Below are 15057 nucleotides of genomic sequence, written 5' to 3'. Positions count from 1 at the left end.
TAAATAGTTGTGGAATGAGTGAACGAATGAATCATCTTTCACTCCCTCCACAGATGAAAGTACTGCCCATCCCCATCACATGTTTTGAGTCTTGTGCGCCTGTCAACAAATTAGGTAATTCAGTCTTCTTTCTGGGTGGGCTCTGTGGGATGCGGGTAAGTCTCTGCAAAGAGAAGAAATCAAGCTGAAGGCCTGGCTCTGTCCCACTCCCCATAGGTCATCCTTTCCATTTGCCTATCACCTCTCCCCCACCTGGGGCACTCCCAGGTCAGCAATGAGTGAAGGGTGAGTGACTCCATCCCCTCCCAGGGTTGGGTCCAGCTGACCGGCTAGAGCCTCTATCCCCCCCTACAATGTGAATAGCTACCTCTGCCAGGGCTCAGAGAGCTTGAGGGATTAACTCACTGAGGCCAGCATCCCGGTCACATTTGCTAACTACTTCTTTGCCGCAGCCCTCAGGTTAAATATTGCTAAATGCCTGTGATTGAACCTATCTTATTGATGTTGGGTGAAGCCCAATGCCTGGCCAGAAGAGTAGCTTAAGTGGCCGAGATCATGGGGAAAGGCACCCTCCACCGAGAGCTGGACCATGGCCTGCCAGGACTGTGTGAGATTGTTTTTCTGCTTTTAAAAAGAAAATCACATTTTCCAAACATTGATCCTGTAATATGGGACTCCTGGCTATTGGTCTTTTCAAAATAGCCTGTCTTGGATGCTGAGGTTGGAATTTCTTGGTTGGTGTGCTTCTATTTTTTTTTTTTTTCTTTAAGTGAATTAGGGGCTGTTAGGAAGGAGCCAGGAGAGAGAGGCGAGATTAATTCACCTCACCTGGCAGGTCCTGAGTGCCCGAGCACAATCAAAGTGGAGCTGGCGTGCCCTCCCTCCCGATTCTCAGCAGTTCAGCTGCTCTTGTGAAAACCCATCCTGGGACTTGTTCGAGGATGGACAGGACAGGGCCAGCTCTGTGCGCTGTGGTCTAGTAGGGAGACACAGTTTCTGCAGGTGAGAACAGCAGGAAACTGTTCAACCAAGCCCTTGTTTTTACAATTTAGACATTTGGACGTGGAATAACTCGTTGGAAGGAGAATTGGGGAGCGCTGGGTAGCTGGGGAGGGCTGGAGAGGTGAGAGGAGCTAGTAGAGTACCCCCCCACACACACACACACACCAGAGCAGGGAGGGCATCTCAGGTGAGAGAGGAAGTGACATGGGTTGGTGCTTGGGAGAGGTGTGGTTCAGTGTGAGTGAGAAGAGGGACAAAGGGACTCAGTGGTCCCCTGCCTCGAAGGTGTGATCTCTCCTTTCATGGGACAAAGGAGTCAAGAGAGGCTGATCCCCCACCACACAAGGACATCGTTGGGGTAGAGATGCCATATGCCTTGTGGATATGCCAGGGACAGGCAGCCAGGGACTTCAGGAGCATGCTAAGGAGGGACTCCCCCACATTTTCACCTACATGGAGAAGGAGGTTCTGTTGGGGAAAATGACCCCCACCTTAATTTAGCTGGGAATTCTATGCAACTCCACAAGCATCCCCTGAGCTTCCTCTGTGGGCATGAGACACACACATGCCCTGGCAAACACTGGGGTCCACTGCGGGGCTCAGGTCCTGTACCATGTCATTCCCATCCACTGAGGAGCTCCGTGTGTCAGGCCAGGGGTCAGCAGCATGGCTGAGGTCAGCCAGGAAAGCTCTGCAGTTGCAGCAAGACAGAAGAAGGGAGAGAGGCAGTTGCAGGTCGGCTGTGGAGATGGGAATGCAGAGAACAGAAGTGGTCTGAGACAGGAATACGGTCCCCCCCCCCAGACCCATTGAGATGGCCTTGCTTTCTCAGCCCATCTCCCACAGTTTAGTGATGGCCTGGGTCTTGCCAAGGGGGCCCCAGAGAGCCCCTTCCACTGAGGCACTCAGTGAGCTAGCCGGCCCTTCCCACTGAGTCATGCCTGGCTTCTCAGCAGGTGCTCCCTGTTCTGAGAAAATTCAAAACAGGAAGATCTAAACTCCCCAACCAGGTTAATTCGACAGGAACACGGTTCAGTTTCTGTGCTTTAGCACTTATCCCGGCATCCGTATGAGTAACAAATGCCCCACATGCATTTCAAATCCAATCTGGATGCTCAGATAGAATTCTCTGTGGAGGAGCCCACGGCCTGACTTTGACATTGGAGAGGGCGCTACGGGTAGAGGGCGGTCAGGCACCTGTGGCCCAGGGAGGCCCCAGAGAGCCCAGCTGACTCCACCTGGGTCCTTGCAGGAAGAGAATGTCATGCCGGAGTGCTTTATCCCAACTGCAAGCTGTAGTGGGGGTGGGGGGCATGGAGGGAGGATGTCTCCCATGAGGGTCCCCAGGGTCCAGACCCAGTGCTGCTGGAGGGGACAACAGGCACTGAGCCCCAAACAGCCATTGCGGGGGGTGGGGGGCGGGGAGCTCAGGTCTCTGCCAGCCATTCAGCTTCTTCCAGTTGCCAGATGCTGATAATATACCCTCAGATGCTGATAACTCAGAGGTACAAGGAGCTTTGGGAGCAAAAACATCATGGCAGGTGAAGCCCTCCATGAAAAAAGGAATGAAAGCGAGCATTTTGTGCTACCATGGGGACCGGCCGGAACTTTTGGCCTAGAGAGGGGGCACAGGGCAGCCCCCCTCCACCCCGGCTGTGGGAATAAGAGCCAGCACATATGTCAGTGGAACAGCTGTGGGCTGAGCCTCAGGATGGCTGACACCTTCTCTGGGCCAGGCTTCACCACCAAGAGCTCTGAGAGAGGGGAGAGGCCATCAATATGTCATGTCCAGTTTTTGTCCTTTTTCACAGTGCCATAGAGATGTTGCCGCCGACACCAGACATGTAATTCTCCAGTGCTGAGGGTGTAAACAAGGGCAACTGGCAGGAGAGACACTTGGCAAAGGCCTGCCCACCACTCCTTTCATCCTCTGAGGTCCAGAGCCAGTGAGGTCCCTGGGTCTGAGCTTACTGGGCCCTGCTGTGTGCCCCACAGGAAAAGAAAGAGAAGGCTGGTCGCATTCCCCAAGGGCTCCTAGTCTAGTCTGGTGGGGGGGGATCTCTATGCCCCAGCTCTATGGGCAGGACAGCCTAGAAAAGTAAGAGACACACTTAGGCTCGCAGTGAGCCAGGTCAACTTCCCCATGTCATGCAAATGTTCTTTCTGAGAAACCCGTGAACAGGCCACCATGCTCTCCTCCAGAGTTTTCCATTTAAAGACAGTTGATACAGGAGGCCAGTGCTGAGCCCCAAAGCAGTATGAGGGCCCAGGGTATTTTCAGCTCCGGAGGGCTCTGATCGAGGAGAAGGCCCACAGCCCTAATGTGTTGGCTGAGGGCATTATCCATCTCCCCTGCCTGCCGGCAGGTCTATCATCCCCACCTGCCAGGCCTCCTCCAAGGAAGATGGATGTCTCCTGCCACCATCAGGGGCCTGAGCCGGAGGGCAGACGTCCCAGACCCTCTCACACACCCTGTTTCCCTGCAGCCAGTCATCTCTCCCTAGCACTTCAGATCACTGTCACCCAAGCAGGGACAGAGTGAAGTTGAACCACTGCTGCATTCAATGAAGTCTGTCACTGGGAGGAGAAGCGGACCCTGGAGTTGGCAGTTCCTATAGTAGCATATTTCCATGTGGACAAACACACATCAGTGCAAGGTAGACAAATAGGAGTGTTCTAACCGCCAAGTGAGAGCAGCCATTGATAAGGGCTTTAAGAGATGTTAGGGTTGGGGCACCTGGGTGGCTGGTTAAGTGTCTGCCTTTGGCTCAGGTCATGATCTTGGGGTCCTGGGATTGAGCCCAGCGTTGTAGGTGGGCTCCCTTCTCAGTGGGAGGTCTGTTTCTCCCTGTCCCCTATCCCCTCTGACACTCCCCTACTTGTGCTCTTTCTTAGATAAATAAAACATTTTTAAAAAAGATGCTGGGGTCGATGTGGTCAGGGAAACCTTCTTGGAAGAGGGGGGGCTCAGTCACTCCTAGAAGGACATGTGGGCTCCAAAGGACAGAGGCAGCAGGGGAAAGGATGCTCAGGCTTGGGTTTACCCCACGGAGATGGAGTTGCAAGAGGAAGTCAGAGTCATGTACATGGGTGGGCAGTCATTGTCCCTCTCCTATGGAGGGAGGAGAACCACAGGAACTGCTGGAATGCCAGCAGGGAGCATTCCTCTGGAGAAGGGGGAGAAAGGAGTAAGGTCCAGGTAGAAAGGACCAGGGGGACCGGAAGAGTCAGGACAGGTCCTGGGAAGATAACAGAGGAATATCACCCAGGGGCTGGGAACTGGGAAAGAAAGGCAGAGACAGTGTCATTGTCCCCTGGTTTCTTTCTCCTGCCTGTCACCAGGCTCTGCTGAGCCCCAAGGGCCCATCCTCAAGGAGCTCAGGGATTAGATAAGCAGACAAGGTGCACCCTTGGAACAGGCCGTGGGTAGCAGTGGCCGCATAGGAATCAGAGGAAGTCCCAGCATAAAAAAAAAAAAAAAAAAAAAAAGGAATCAGAGGAAGGTAAGACTGTGGTGGTCCAGGTAGGTGCCTTGGGCTTCACAGATCCAGAGACCCAAAGAGGTGGCTCTTGAGGGAGGCGCAGACCCAGGGCAGGCACAGGAGTGGGAAGACATCCCCAGAGGAACAGCATGTACATGAGGAACAGCTCTGCAGCTGTGTCTCCCACATGCATAGGAAGGGGGGAAGGGGGCATTTGCTCTGGAAAGCACCAGAGAGGTCACCCTTGTTCACCCAGACCATGGGGGACAGAAACTGGATCGAGTGGGGGTGGGGAGTGGAGGGGGAGGGGGCGGATTTGGCCTTAGAACACCCACAGCCTTCATTCTGGGGAGGCTGGCGGATGTTCCCTCTCTCCCTCTCTCTATCCACCCCCAGAGATTTTGCCTTAATTTCTCTGCAGCAGGCCCGTATCTGTGTTTCAGATGCTCCAGGTGGTTCTCAGGTGCAGCCTCGGTGAGACCCACTGAGGGGTGGTGCTCTAAGAATAGGATTTGGGGAATTAGGCAGGTCTGTGGGTGGAGATTTGGGGCGGGTATGTGTGTGTGTGTGTGTGTGTGTGTGTGTGTGTGTCTTCCTGGACAGCCTGAGAAGATCACAGTGAACAAGGAGCCCCTCCCTGACCTGCTGGTTGCTGGGCTTCCTTCTCCCTTCCCTTCCCCACCCCACCCCGTTCCTATGCCCCAGCTTCCTCTTACTCCCTGCAGGCCAGCCCTGAAGGATCTGATGTTTTATTACAGTCCAGATCTTCCTATTCTAGGGCCACCTTCCTCTGGCTAATTCTGTAATTCAATTAGTGGGAAGCCAAGGCCTGGCTGGGTGGGAGGAGGGAGCACGTTGGGAGCCTTCCCTTCCGCGATGATTACACCCCAGGCTTCAGCCCTGCTTGGAGTTGGGCAGGAAATTGTACTTCCTTCACTTCACAATGACAAGGGCCTTTTATCCCCGTGCACGGGGGCTTTGTAAATTACTGCCATCGCTCGCAATTAATTCTGCTGGGCTGTGTTTTCCCCCGCGTGGGAGGGGGCACCCGCCCACCTTCTCAGGAGTCAGCGCTGGCGCTGGCGGAGGGTGCCTGCCACCGCCCCTGCACCTCCGGCCGCCAGCCCCAGGCCTCCCCCAGGAGCCCTGACTCCTGGCTCCTTACTACCCTCTCCTGACGCACCCTCCCCCTCCTTCCCCCATGCCCACAGGGCTTCCCGCTCTCTCTCCAGTGCCTGGTGGCTCTCCCACTCCCACTCCCATGGCTCCCTTGGTCTCCCAGCCCTCAGATGCCTGAGCTAGAAGCTCAGTCGTCCATTTGGAAGCCCTTGTCTCCGCCCGCACAGAGTGGACAGTCCACTCAGACACCCAAGACAAAGAACGAATAAGGACACGTAAAGATGAAGGATGGGCGGGAAGAGGCTAAATGTCAACATAGGATGAGTGAGTACACACGGTGGAGGGGAGAACAGCAGAAGAGAGGCAGGTCAGTGTGGGCCAGAGGGGTGCGCGTGGGGGCCACCTCGATTCCAGAGCCCAGGCCGTCAGTCTGCTGCTGCTGGCAGCACCATCATGTGACTTTACTCAAAGTATGACATCTATCTGCCCCCCTCCTGCCGCCGCTCCCACCCCCTCCACCCCCCACCCCCTTGCTGATTTCCAAAGTCCATCCCTGTTCTGCAGGGCTGCCTTTCTGATCTGCTCAGGTCCATGATTTAGGAGGGAGGAGCTGGTGCTGGGGGACCACCCTCCAGGACGTGGGACAGGTGAAATGGGAGCTGAGCGGTGAGGGCCTACCCCACCGGAGAGAGTGGCTTCTGCACCTCCCACCTCAGATCTCCTCTCAGCGTCACCCTGGCTGAAGGGGAGAGCTGGGGAGCAGAGATAGGGAGGCTCTGTGCTCCATCAGCCACAGATTCCATCCCACAAACATTGGGAACTCGGGGCCACAGGACCAAAATGCCACCCTCAGTTCGCTGGGTAGAGGGCATCCACTTCAATTCATGAGCTCCAAGGAAGCTTTGAGACTGAGACATAGCTGGATCCTCAAGTGATACTATCCCTTATGAGGAACTTGCCAGGGAGCTGATACCCAATGATCTTTGTCCCCTCAAATTGGGCTGTGGATCTGGCTCACCCATTTGCACCCCCTCTGTTTCCTTTTTTTTTTTTTTTTTAGATTTTATTTATTTATTCATGAGAGACACAGAAAGAGAGGCAGAAACATAGGCAGAGGGACAAGCAGGCTCCATGCAGGGAGGCCGATGCAGGACTAGATCCCAGAACTCCAGGATCACGCCCTGAGCCAAAGGCAGATGCTCAACCACTGAGCCACCCAGGTGTCGCTCCCCCTCCCTTTTCATCCTATCTGCTTTCAACAAATTTTCATTTTTTTTCTTTAAAGTTAATTGTGCAAGTGATACATGAATACATTCTGGTGTCTGTGTTGATCAGACCAAAAAAAGTTAATGTTATGGAAGACATGCCCTACTTTCCCATATATGCCCTGTTTTCAACTCAGTGTGACACCTTCTAGACTTTGGGCCATGGTGTAAGTCCAGATTTGGGTGCCCATGGAACTAATGGAATAGGTCTTCATTGCACGTACATGGTGTGTGCTGTTTCACGACTTGCTTTCCCCATCTGACTGTGTCTGCCCATGCTGGGTACACTTAGGACCATTTCATCATTTTAGCTGCTATAGAGTATTCCACAGTTGAAACATAAAGCCATCTCTGCACCGAGAGACCTTTAGGTGGTTTTCAATTGTTTTTGCTTTTCCAAACAGCCACAGTGGACTCCTGTTTTCTCTGTGAACACAGGTAAGAGTCCATTTGTAGGGCCAGGCTGAGGAGGGAATGCTGGGTCACCAGCTCCATCCCTGGTGAGAGACGTGTTCCCTCCTTAGACCTTCTCACCATGGGTCAGAGACTGGTCTAGCCTCCTCTCCCACGCCCTGTTGGCTCAGTAGGCAGATGCTCCCGGAGTGAATCCCGTCTCCCGAATAGACTGTGAATTCCCAAGAGGCCTCACCAGGTGTGTCTCTGGGGACACGTCAGCATGTCACAAGAGAGCGAACAGGGCAGCTCTGGTGACTGCCAAGCTGAGGCCCCCTGCCACATGCATGCTCACAGCTGGGAGCCCCCTCTGTACTCCTGTGAGGAGCAGCAGTGAGCAACAGGAAGTCACAACTAGTGCTTCTGAGTGGGGGTTCTGTGGGTCCCACCCTTTCTTCCTCCACACAAGAGGCCAGCAAGTGCCAATGGATGAGGCTTGGCACTCTCTCCTCGTCTGGCCACCCTGAGTCCCACCTCAGGCCCATCAAGCTCTGCGGGACCCTGGGATGGCAAAGTGCCCTCCTAAAGCCACCCCATCCCTGCCAAGCTGCTGTCCCCCTGGGCTCTGTCCTCAGCAAGGGAGCACAGATGCAGTCCCTTCCTGCACTGCTGGAGTCAGCAGGTAATAACTGCTTATGGGGAATCTGCTCTTTTAAAAAGAGCCATAGTGAGCCGTGGCATTGGGCTGGCTAAAGAGAGCACCGGAGAAGGGCCCGGTGGGTTTGCCCTAACTGGTGCCTCTGTAAGGCTGGTCCCTCCTGGCAGGTGTGCAGAGGGACAGAAGGACAGACTCTGTCTTCTGACGTCTTGACCATCAGAGTGAGTTGATCTTTATGCCATGCTCTGCAATGAGAGAGCTCTGCAGAGGTTGATAGCACTCCTTGGCTACCAGGTCTCCCCACAAACCTTTGAGGGGGATGACTCCCTCCCTTTTATAGATGAGGACACTGAGGTTCAAGGAATTACCAGTAAGTGGCCCCTGGCTGATAAAAGTCTCCCCTGAACACAGCTTCCTGTGTGGAACTGTGCATCAGCCTGGCAGAGGATGATGGCCTCGTGGGAGAGAGCAGGGTGGTGACAGGGACCACACAGGTCCAGTCCAACACTCAGAGAATTGGCCTGGGAAGCCTTGGAGATAGGAGGCCTCCCAGCAGGGACTACCTATTGCCTCTCAGAGCCGACCTAGGCTCCCCAACACCATGCAACTCCCACGTGCCTCAGTGTCCTTGGAGTCTTGGTCAGCTCCCAACAGCCTCTGAGCACAGCTCCCATGCCCCCCACCTATTGGCCCTGCAAAAGTTGCTGAGGCAGGATTCAATGCTCTTGACAGATACACACTGAGATCCTGCCCCTGTTGGGGGCATTGAGAACCAAGCTGGAACTGCAGGAATGAGACCAAAGCCAGTCCCTGATCCTCCTTGGCGGGAGAGGGATCTGTCAATGGAGGAACCGACCCTGTAACTGAATGGCTCAGCGGGGTGCCAAAGAGAAGAGTAAACTGGGCACAGAGGTCAGAGAGGAGGGGTGTGTTGGGGGAGGGGTGTCCTGTGAAAGGAGGTTGGAAAGGGCATCACTGGGAGGTCACATTTAAGCAGAAACCTGAGGTGACTGAAGGAGCAAGCACGCAGAGAGAGCGGGGTGAATGTGTCTCTGGGCTGAGGGAATATCGGTGCTAAAGACCTGAGGCAGAGTGTATCTAGCAGGGCTGAGAAATGGGAGGTAGGCAAGGGGGTAAGAAGATGAAGCACTAAAGGAGGTGAGGTTAAGGGGTGGAGATGTCAGGGAGGGTCACATAAGGTCTGGGGGTCCCCTCAAAGATTCTGGTTCACAGAGCCTGTGAGCTCTTCAAAAAACCTGGCAGAAATTCCTGGAAGCTGGAAAAAAGCAACAGATTCTTTCTTACTCTTTCCTGGGATCCTTTCCTCTTCGTTACCCATCTTTGGGGGTGGATGGGGGCATAACAATGGCCCCTTCCTCCTCCTCCCCTTTCTGCCTTTCCTTTCATTCTTCTTTCGTCTTCTACTCCTCCCTCTTCCCTCCTCCTCCTGCCACCTTCCTCCTCTTCCCAGTCCTCCTTCTCCTCCCTCTCCACACCTGCCCCTGACCTTGTCCCTAGCTGGCTTGCCTGCATGCAGCAAGACGGTGGCCGCCTCCCAGTTGCAGGCCGGCGCAGGCTGAGGACAAGGCCAGGAAAGGGACAGGAGGGAAGAGGCCCCCAGAGAGGCAGGCAGCAGCACGCGGGAGGACGTCATGGGGGCCTCTGACCGCTATTCATTTCAGTCCCCTGGTGTCTCCATCAATAACTGTCTGCCCAGACCAGGAAGGAGGAGTCAGAAGGGGGGAAAGAAGGCGGGGGTGATCTGGGGTCTGGCGGGGAGGGGTGGGATGGGATAGAGTGGAGAGGCTCCTTGGCACTCACACCTCCTCCCGGTCTGGGGAAAGAGTTGGAGATGGGGAAGGCACAGAGCTCACAGGTTGCTGAGAGTTTCTGCCTCCCAGGTATCTCTCCCTGCTTCCTAATTCCTCTCTTTCTGGCCCCTTTGCACCTACATTTCTGTCCATCTCCTCTCTGAAGCTAGGAAGGGAAGGCAGGCAGATCCAATTGGTATCGTGGAAGAGAAGGAAGGGTTTTTTTTTTCTTCTCCTTTTCTCACTGGGTGGCAGAAGAGAAAGGAACTGCAGAGGATGCTGGGAGCACTCTGTTCCCCGGGGGAGCAAGAGGGCAGAGCAAACCTAGTAATAAGGGTTGGCGGAGGCACCACCAGCCTGCAGGTTTCATAGGAACAAGGCCTGGGCCACAGAGCCTGGCAGACAGAGGGCACTTGGGAAGTAGTTAACAAAGGACCATGAGGATGGGTGGTCAGAAAGTGAGGGGCTTGGGATGGACTAGAACCATCAGGAAGGGCTGCTTGGAGTCAGTAGAACTTGATCAGATTCTTGAAAGATGGGTGGGATTGGAAGATGGGAAAATGGGGTGAGACCATGAGGACCAAGGAAGAGGAGCAGTGGAGGGAAAGAAGACAGGGAAACAAGGGAGGTGTCCAGCCTTCAGGGAGCTTTCAGAAAGCTTGAGGTGACACTTCCCCCAGGAGACTCAAGGCTCCTGTTGGCCAAAGTCGGCTTCCTGACTTTTTCTGTGGCCTGGGTCTTACAGGCCTCATTGGAAGCTATGCTCAGCCATCTCTGCAGGCAGAGGAAGAGGTCCCTGACACCCGGCAGTTTGAGAGAACTGCCAGAAAGACTCCCACTAGCCAGCACCCTCTTTGCTTTGTCACCATGCCTGAAAGGCCAGCGTTAAAAGTCACCCCTTGAGTTAGGTACATTGTTCTGTAAAATCCAAATTCCCTGGTAAGGCACAGTCAGAGTCACTCAAGGGGAAAGCTACACTGGAGTGACCCTGGAGACCACTGGGTCAGCCCTCTCAGTTCACACATGAGGAGACTGAGGCCACACTGGAGACCCAATTGGCCTGGGGCCGCCCAGGGAATTAGAGGCAGAGCAAGAGTGGGCCTCAGGTCCAATGGTGGAGCTTTGGTGGGCTAGATTTCCCTAAGAAGCTCTCTGCCTGGAGGGGTGTGGAGATATCACTGCACATGTGGTGACCTGGGACACATGGACGGTCCATTCACTTATTAGTAGAGACAGGCCTGGGGCCCCCCCTACAGATGGAGACTTTATCTGGCAGCGGCAGGTCTGGAGGGTCCCTCCATCATCCCTGATGGAGCAGCCGGCAGCACTCCCAAGGGGCCAGAACGAGTTCCTGGTCCAATGTGACCAGAGGTGCTGGGGGTGAGGGCTGGAAGCTGCCCCTTCCGGGAGGTACAGGGGCTGGAGCTGAAACAGAGCACCCCGGGGAGGGAGGGAGGGAGGGAAGGAGGGGTGGAGGGAGGGGGAAGGCCGAGGTGCCCGAGGCAGCAGGGCACACGGACAGGAAGGGACCCGCGGGGAGAGGGGGCGTGGTGGCGGGGGTGGGGTGGGGGGAAGATGCAGGCTGGGGAGACTTCGGCGAGTGAGCAAAAGCAGAAAAGCAACGCGAGGGACAAAAAGCAGACCGACAGGAAAACGGGGAGGCAAGAGAGCTCCAGTGGAGTGCACAGGAGAGCGAGGGAGAGGTGGGGAGAGGGACCGGGGCGGGGAGGGGCCGAGATGGGGGGGCGTCGGCGGCCCGAGGGCGCCCCACTGACCCCTCTCGGCGCTTGCTTCCCTCCCCAGGCTGCGCCTTCCTCACCTACTGCGAGCGTGAGTCAGCGCTGAAGGCCCAGAGCGCGCTGCACGAGCAGAAGACTCTGCCCGGGGTAAGTGCGCCGCCGAGGCGCGAGCGACCGACGCGCCGGCAGGGGGCGACTCGGGGAGGCGGGGCTGCCGCGGGGCTGCCACGGGGCCGCGGGCGGGGGGCGGGGGGGTCGCGGCCCGGCGCGCGCCTGCCTTCCCTCGGGAGCTCGCCCCCCCCCGCGTCCCCAGAAGCCGGGAGCGCGGGCCCGGGACGGGGGGCGCGTGGGCGCCGGCCTCGGAGCTCGCCCCGACGGGATCCCGGGCGGGGGGCGCCCTGGACCGGGTCCGGGTCCGCGCACTGCCCGCGCGGGCGGCCGGGGGCGGGGCGCTGGGTGCCCCGGGTGCCCCGGGTGCCCCGGGTGCCCTGGGTGCCGCGAGCCGCCTGCGCCCGCCCCGTCCGAGCGCCCGCCGATCCCCGTCGGACCCCGACTGTTCCGGGGCGGGGGCGCCTCCTCTGCTCGCCCGGCTCGGCGCCGCGAGTGAGATCACCGCGGTTTATTTAAGGAGCCAGTCCTCGTCTTTGATAAACTATCGCGCCTCAGCCCTGGTTTATAGCTTCTGTGCGGGGGAGAAGAGAATTATTTATGGCCCCCCTAACTGGGTGTGATATCAGCCATGGCTATTATCGAGGCTAGTTCATCACCATAAAATAAGAAGTGTTCCTCGGGTCAAGGGGTCTGCGCGGTCTCTCCTGTGGGTTCAGAGAGAAGGGGGGGGGTAGATATACGGCTCACCGAGTATCTAAAGATAAATGGAAAGATGTGAGTGTGTGTAGGCATTATTTAAGGAATTTGCAAATATACCGTGGTTAAGCTCATACAATGGGCACTGCGGGGAGCACGTGTTCTCTGTATGTACGCTCACCGGTGTTTACACACGCATGTTTACATTCTTACCTAGCAAACCTGTATGTAAACACACGTTTCCATCTCTGCCCCACAGCGGGAAAGGTTAAACAGGTAGACAGAAAATGCAGCCCTGGGTCGGGGCAGCCTTCCTTTGCATTAGAGATCCTTCTTTACCCATTTAGAGGAGGGGAGGGCCTTCCTTCCATTAAGACAGCCTTTGTATTGTATTTTGGTACTTGAGATTGCAAAGCACGGGGCTGAGTCATCTTAATAACATACCCGCGGATGCAAATGTATGGAAATCGTGCACCGCACAGGTTTTTGTGTGGAGCCCAGCTCTGGCACGGTGGCCATTCCCCAGTTGGTTTTTTAGTGGCGCGGCTACATGCACATATATTATAGTAATTACTTTCTGGGTGCCCTCTGTAAGATGGCAGAAATATGCTCCACATCGCCCCATGTTATGTGTGAAGCATAAAGCCATATTGTAAGATAATCAAAGGCTTCTGAGAAAGGTTTGTGCTGATTAATAAAGTGTTTATGGTACTTTGTTTTGGGAGAGATTGTGATAGATATTTTAGAGCTACCCAAATGGAATAGAAAATACCACATTGTTTTGGGAGGCCCTTCATCAGCCTGAGAGAGATTGCTGGGGAGTTTCATGACGGCTAAAAGCCGGGAATTAGATGAGGAAACAGAAAGAGAAGGTGGGAGGGAGGGGCTCAGGATTTTGAAGGGAAGAGGCTGGGGACTGGGAGAATTTCCATAGCAAGTGTGGATTGTTCAGGATCTAACATTAACTTGTGGTTGTTTATTTTACATATAATAGAATAGCTAAATGATGGAGTGTATTAGTTCTTTAATAATTTATAGAAATACTTTGATGTTGCAGTAATTACATTAAAGGTCACATATCAAAGGTAATTTGGTTGAGCAGCTGTGATGGTTTCTCAGAAGCAATCAATACCACTGTCCGTGGTGCTGATTTCACCAAGGGGCCTGCCAGATTAAAGCAGGCTTATTACCAGGCAGAAAGGCCCAGGGGAAATCAGGAGCACATTGGAGCGACGCGCCAGCCCCCCTTCCACCGATAATTAACACTGTTCCCCATAATCTGCGCTAATCCTTCATACTGGGAGATCCAGTGGCATTTTTCCTGAAATCACAAAGACAAGTTGGGCAAGTTTGGGAGACAGGACAAAAAGAAATGTGAATGTATATGTTGGGAGGTGGGAGGGGTGAGGAGAAGCCAATGGTAGGGCTAAAACATAGCCTGGAGTCCCCTTGCAGTGCCTGAATGCCTCTCCTTTCTTCAAAGGCCTCCCAGGGAGACTCATGGCCTCAAAGACCTCATCACAATTCTCTGGGAAGGCACAGCACAGCCTACAGGGGGAGGGACGGAGAGAACAAGACAGGATTGAAGCTCAGACTTCCCAGGGCACGTTGTCCCCACACAAACTCACATGGAAACAAATGAAAAACAAAATGACCAAATAAAATCATGTCTTAAAGTGGATTCCAGAAAGCAGAACTGGTGTTGTTATTGTTGGTTGATTCTCTCCTTTGAGATCGGAGAAAGCGTGACGCTAGCAGATGCAGGGACAGGACCAAGCAAGATGTTGTCACCCAACCAAATAACGGGTGTTTCCACCAGCTGAGACTGTGTTCATGGCCACCTGTTTGGTGGGGTGGGGGTGCAGAGAGAGACCTCTTCTTGTTTGGGGTGACCACATTAGTTGCCCCAGTGAGCGTACTCTGTCTGACTAAGGAGAAAGCAATTGAAAAAAGCACCTAGAAAACTGGTAACCTCAGCAATTTAGGCACTTTTCCAGGCTTCAAAATCCATTAAAATCAATCCATTAAAACCAGCCCTCCACTTTCTCACTGAAAAGGAAAAGAGGGGAGAAAATAGTGCAGGCAACCCATTCTGTTTCCCAGCAAGTTCCAGAGCTAGCCTGTCAGCAGCAAGGAAAACAGGATCGTTGTTGGTGTGCGCACACACACGCAACGCATCATCATCACCACCAACAACAACACAACAGAGGCAGAACTAGAGATGCCCCTTAATACGTGTCCTCATTTTGGGAATTGAGAAAGGGAGTTGACATTCCTCTTGGGGTAAGTGGAAGCTCAGAAACTATTCCACAATGGCTGTTCTTATAAGTCAGAGGTCAGTATCCCTGGGTATCAGCCTAACCAAAGTCCCTGGGAAGGCTGTTGGAGACATCCCCGGACTAGTGTCACAGATGGATTTTTGTTTTTGAGTTCGGCATGACTTCGTTAGAAGGAGATTACTAAGCCGCAAAAGCTCATCAGGGTCCTTTTGAGCAGTATCTTCTGCCAGAATCTAGGCAGAGTGATTCCACTTTTCAAAACTCTCCATCTCTATGTCTTCTTGATCTCTTTCCTGCCCCCTCTTCAGCCCACCCTTTTCCATACCCAACATTTGTTCCCCTGTTGGTAGGGTTCAGTCACCATGGGCCAGTTTCTCAATCCATCCACAAGTATTTCCTGGGTGTGTGCCTGGGCAGTGTTTAGAAAAACTCATCTCTACCCCTCTTGGAGTTTCCATCAAGTTAGAGACGGAAGATGTGCTCAAAAATATTCAACAATACA

The 15057-nt window shown here is 54.4% G+C and overlaps 1 protein-coding gene across 50 annotated transcripts in view; it reads left to right on the top strand.

The window, feature by feature from the left end:
- The window catches only part of CELF4 (CUGBP Elav-like family member 4), a 296711-nt gene that overhangs the window by 66041 nt on the left and 215613 nt on the right, over nt 1-15057 (top strand). For all 50 annotated transcript variants that reach the window (XM_072829352.1, XM_072829398.1, XM_072829349.1 and 47 more), the window contains exon 2: nt 11534-11616. In XM_072829352.1, the coding sequence (XP_072685453.1) occupies nt 11534-11616 (83 nt within the window). The remainder of the gene's footprint in view (nt 1-11533; nt 11617-15057) is intronic.

Source organism: Canis lupus, chromosome 6, assembly GCF_048164855.1.
Source record: "Canis lupus baileyi chromosome 6, mCanLup2.hap1, whole genome shotgun sequence".
Classification (NCBI taxonomy): Eukaryota; Metazoa; Chordata; class Mammalia; order Carnivora; family Canidae; genus Canis; species Canis lupus.
The sequence above is the reverse complement of the archived record's forward strand: the minus strand, read 5'-3'. Positions and strand labels throughout refer to the sequence as shown.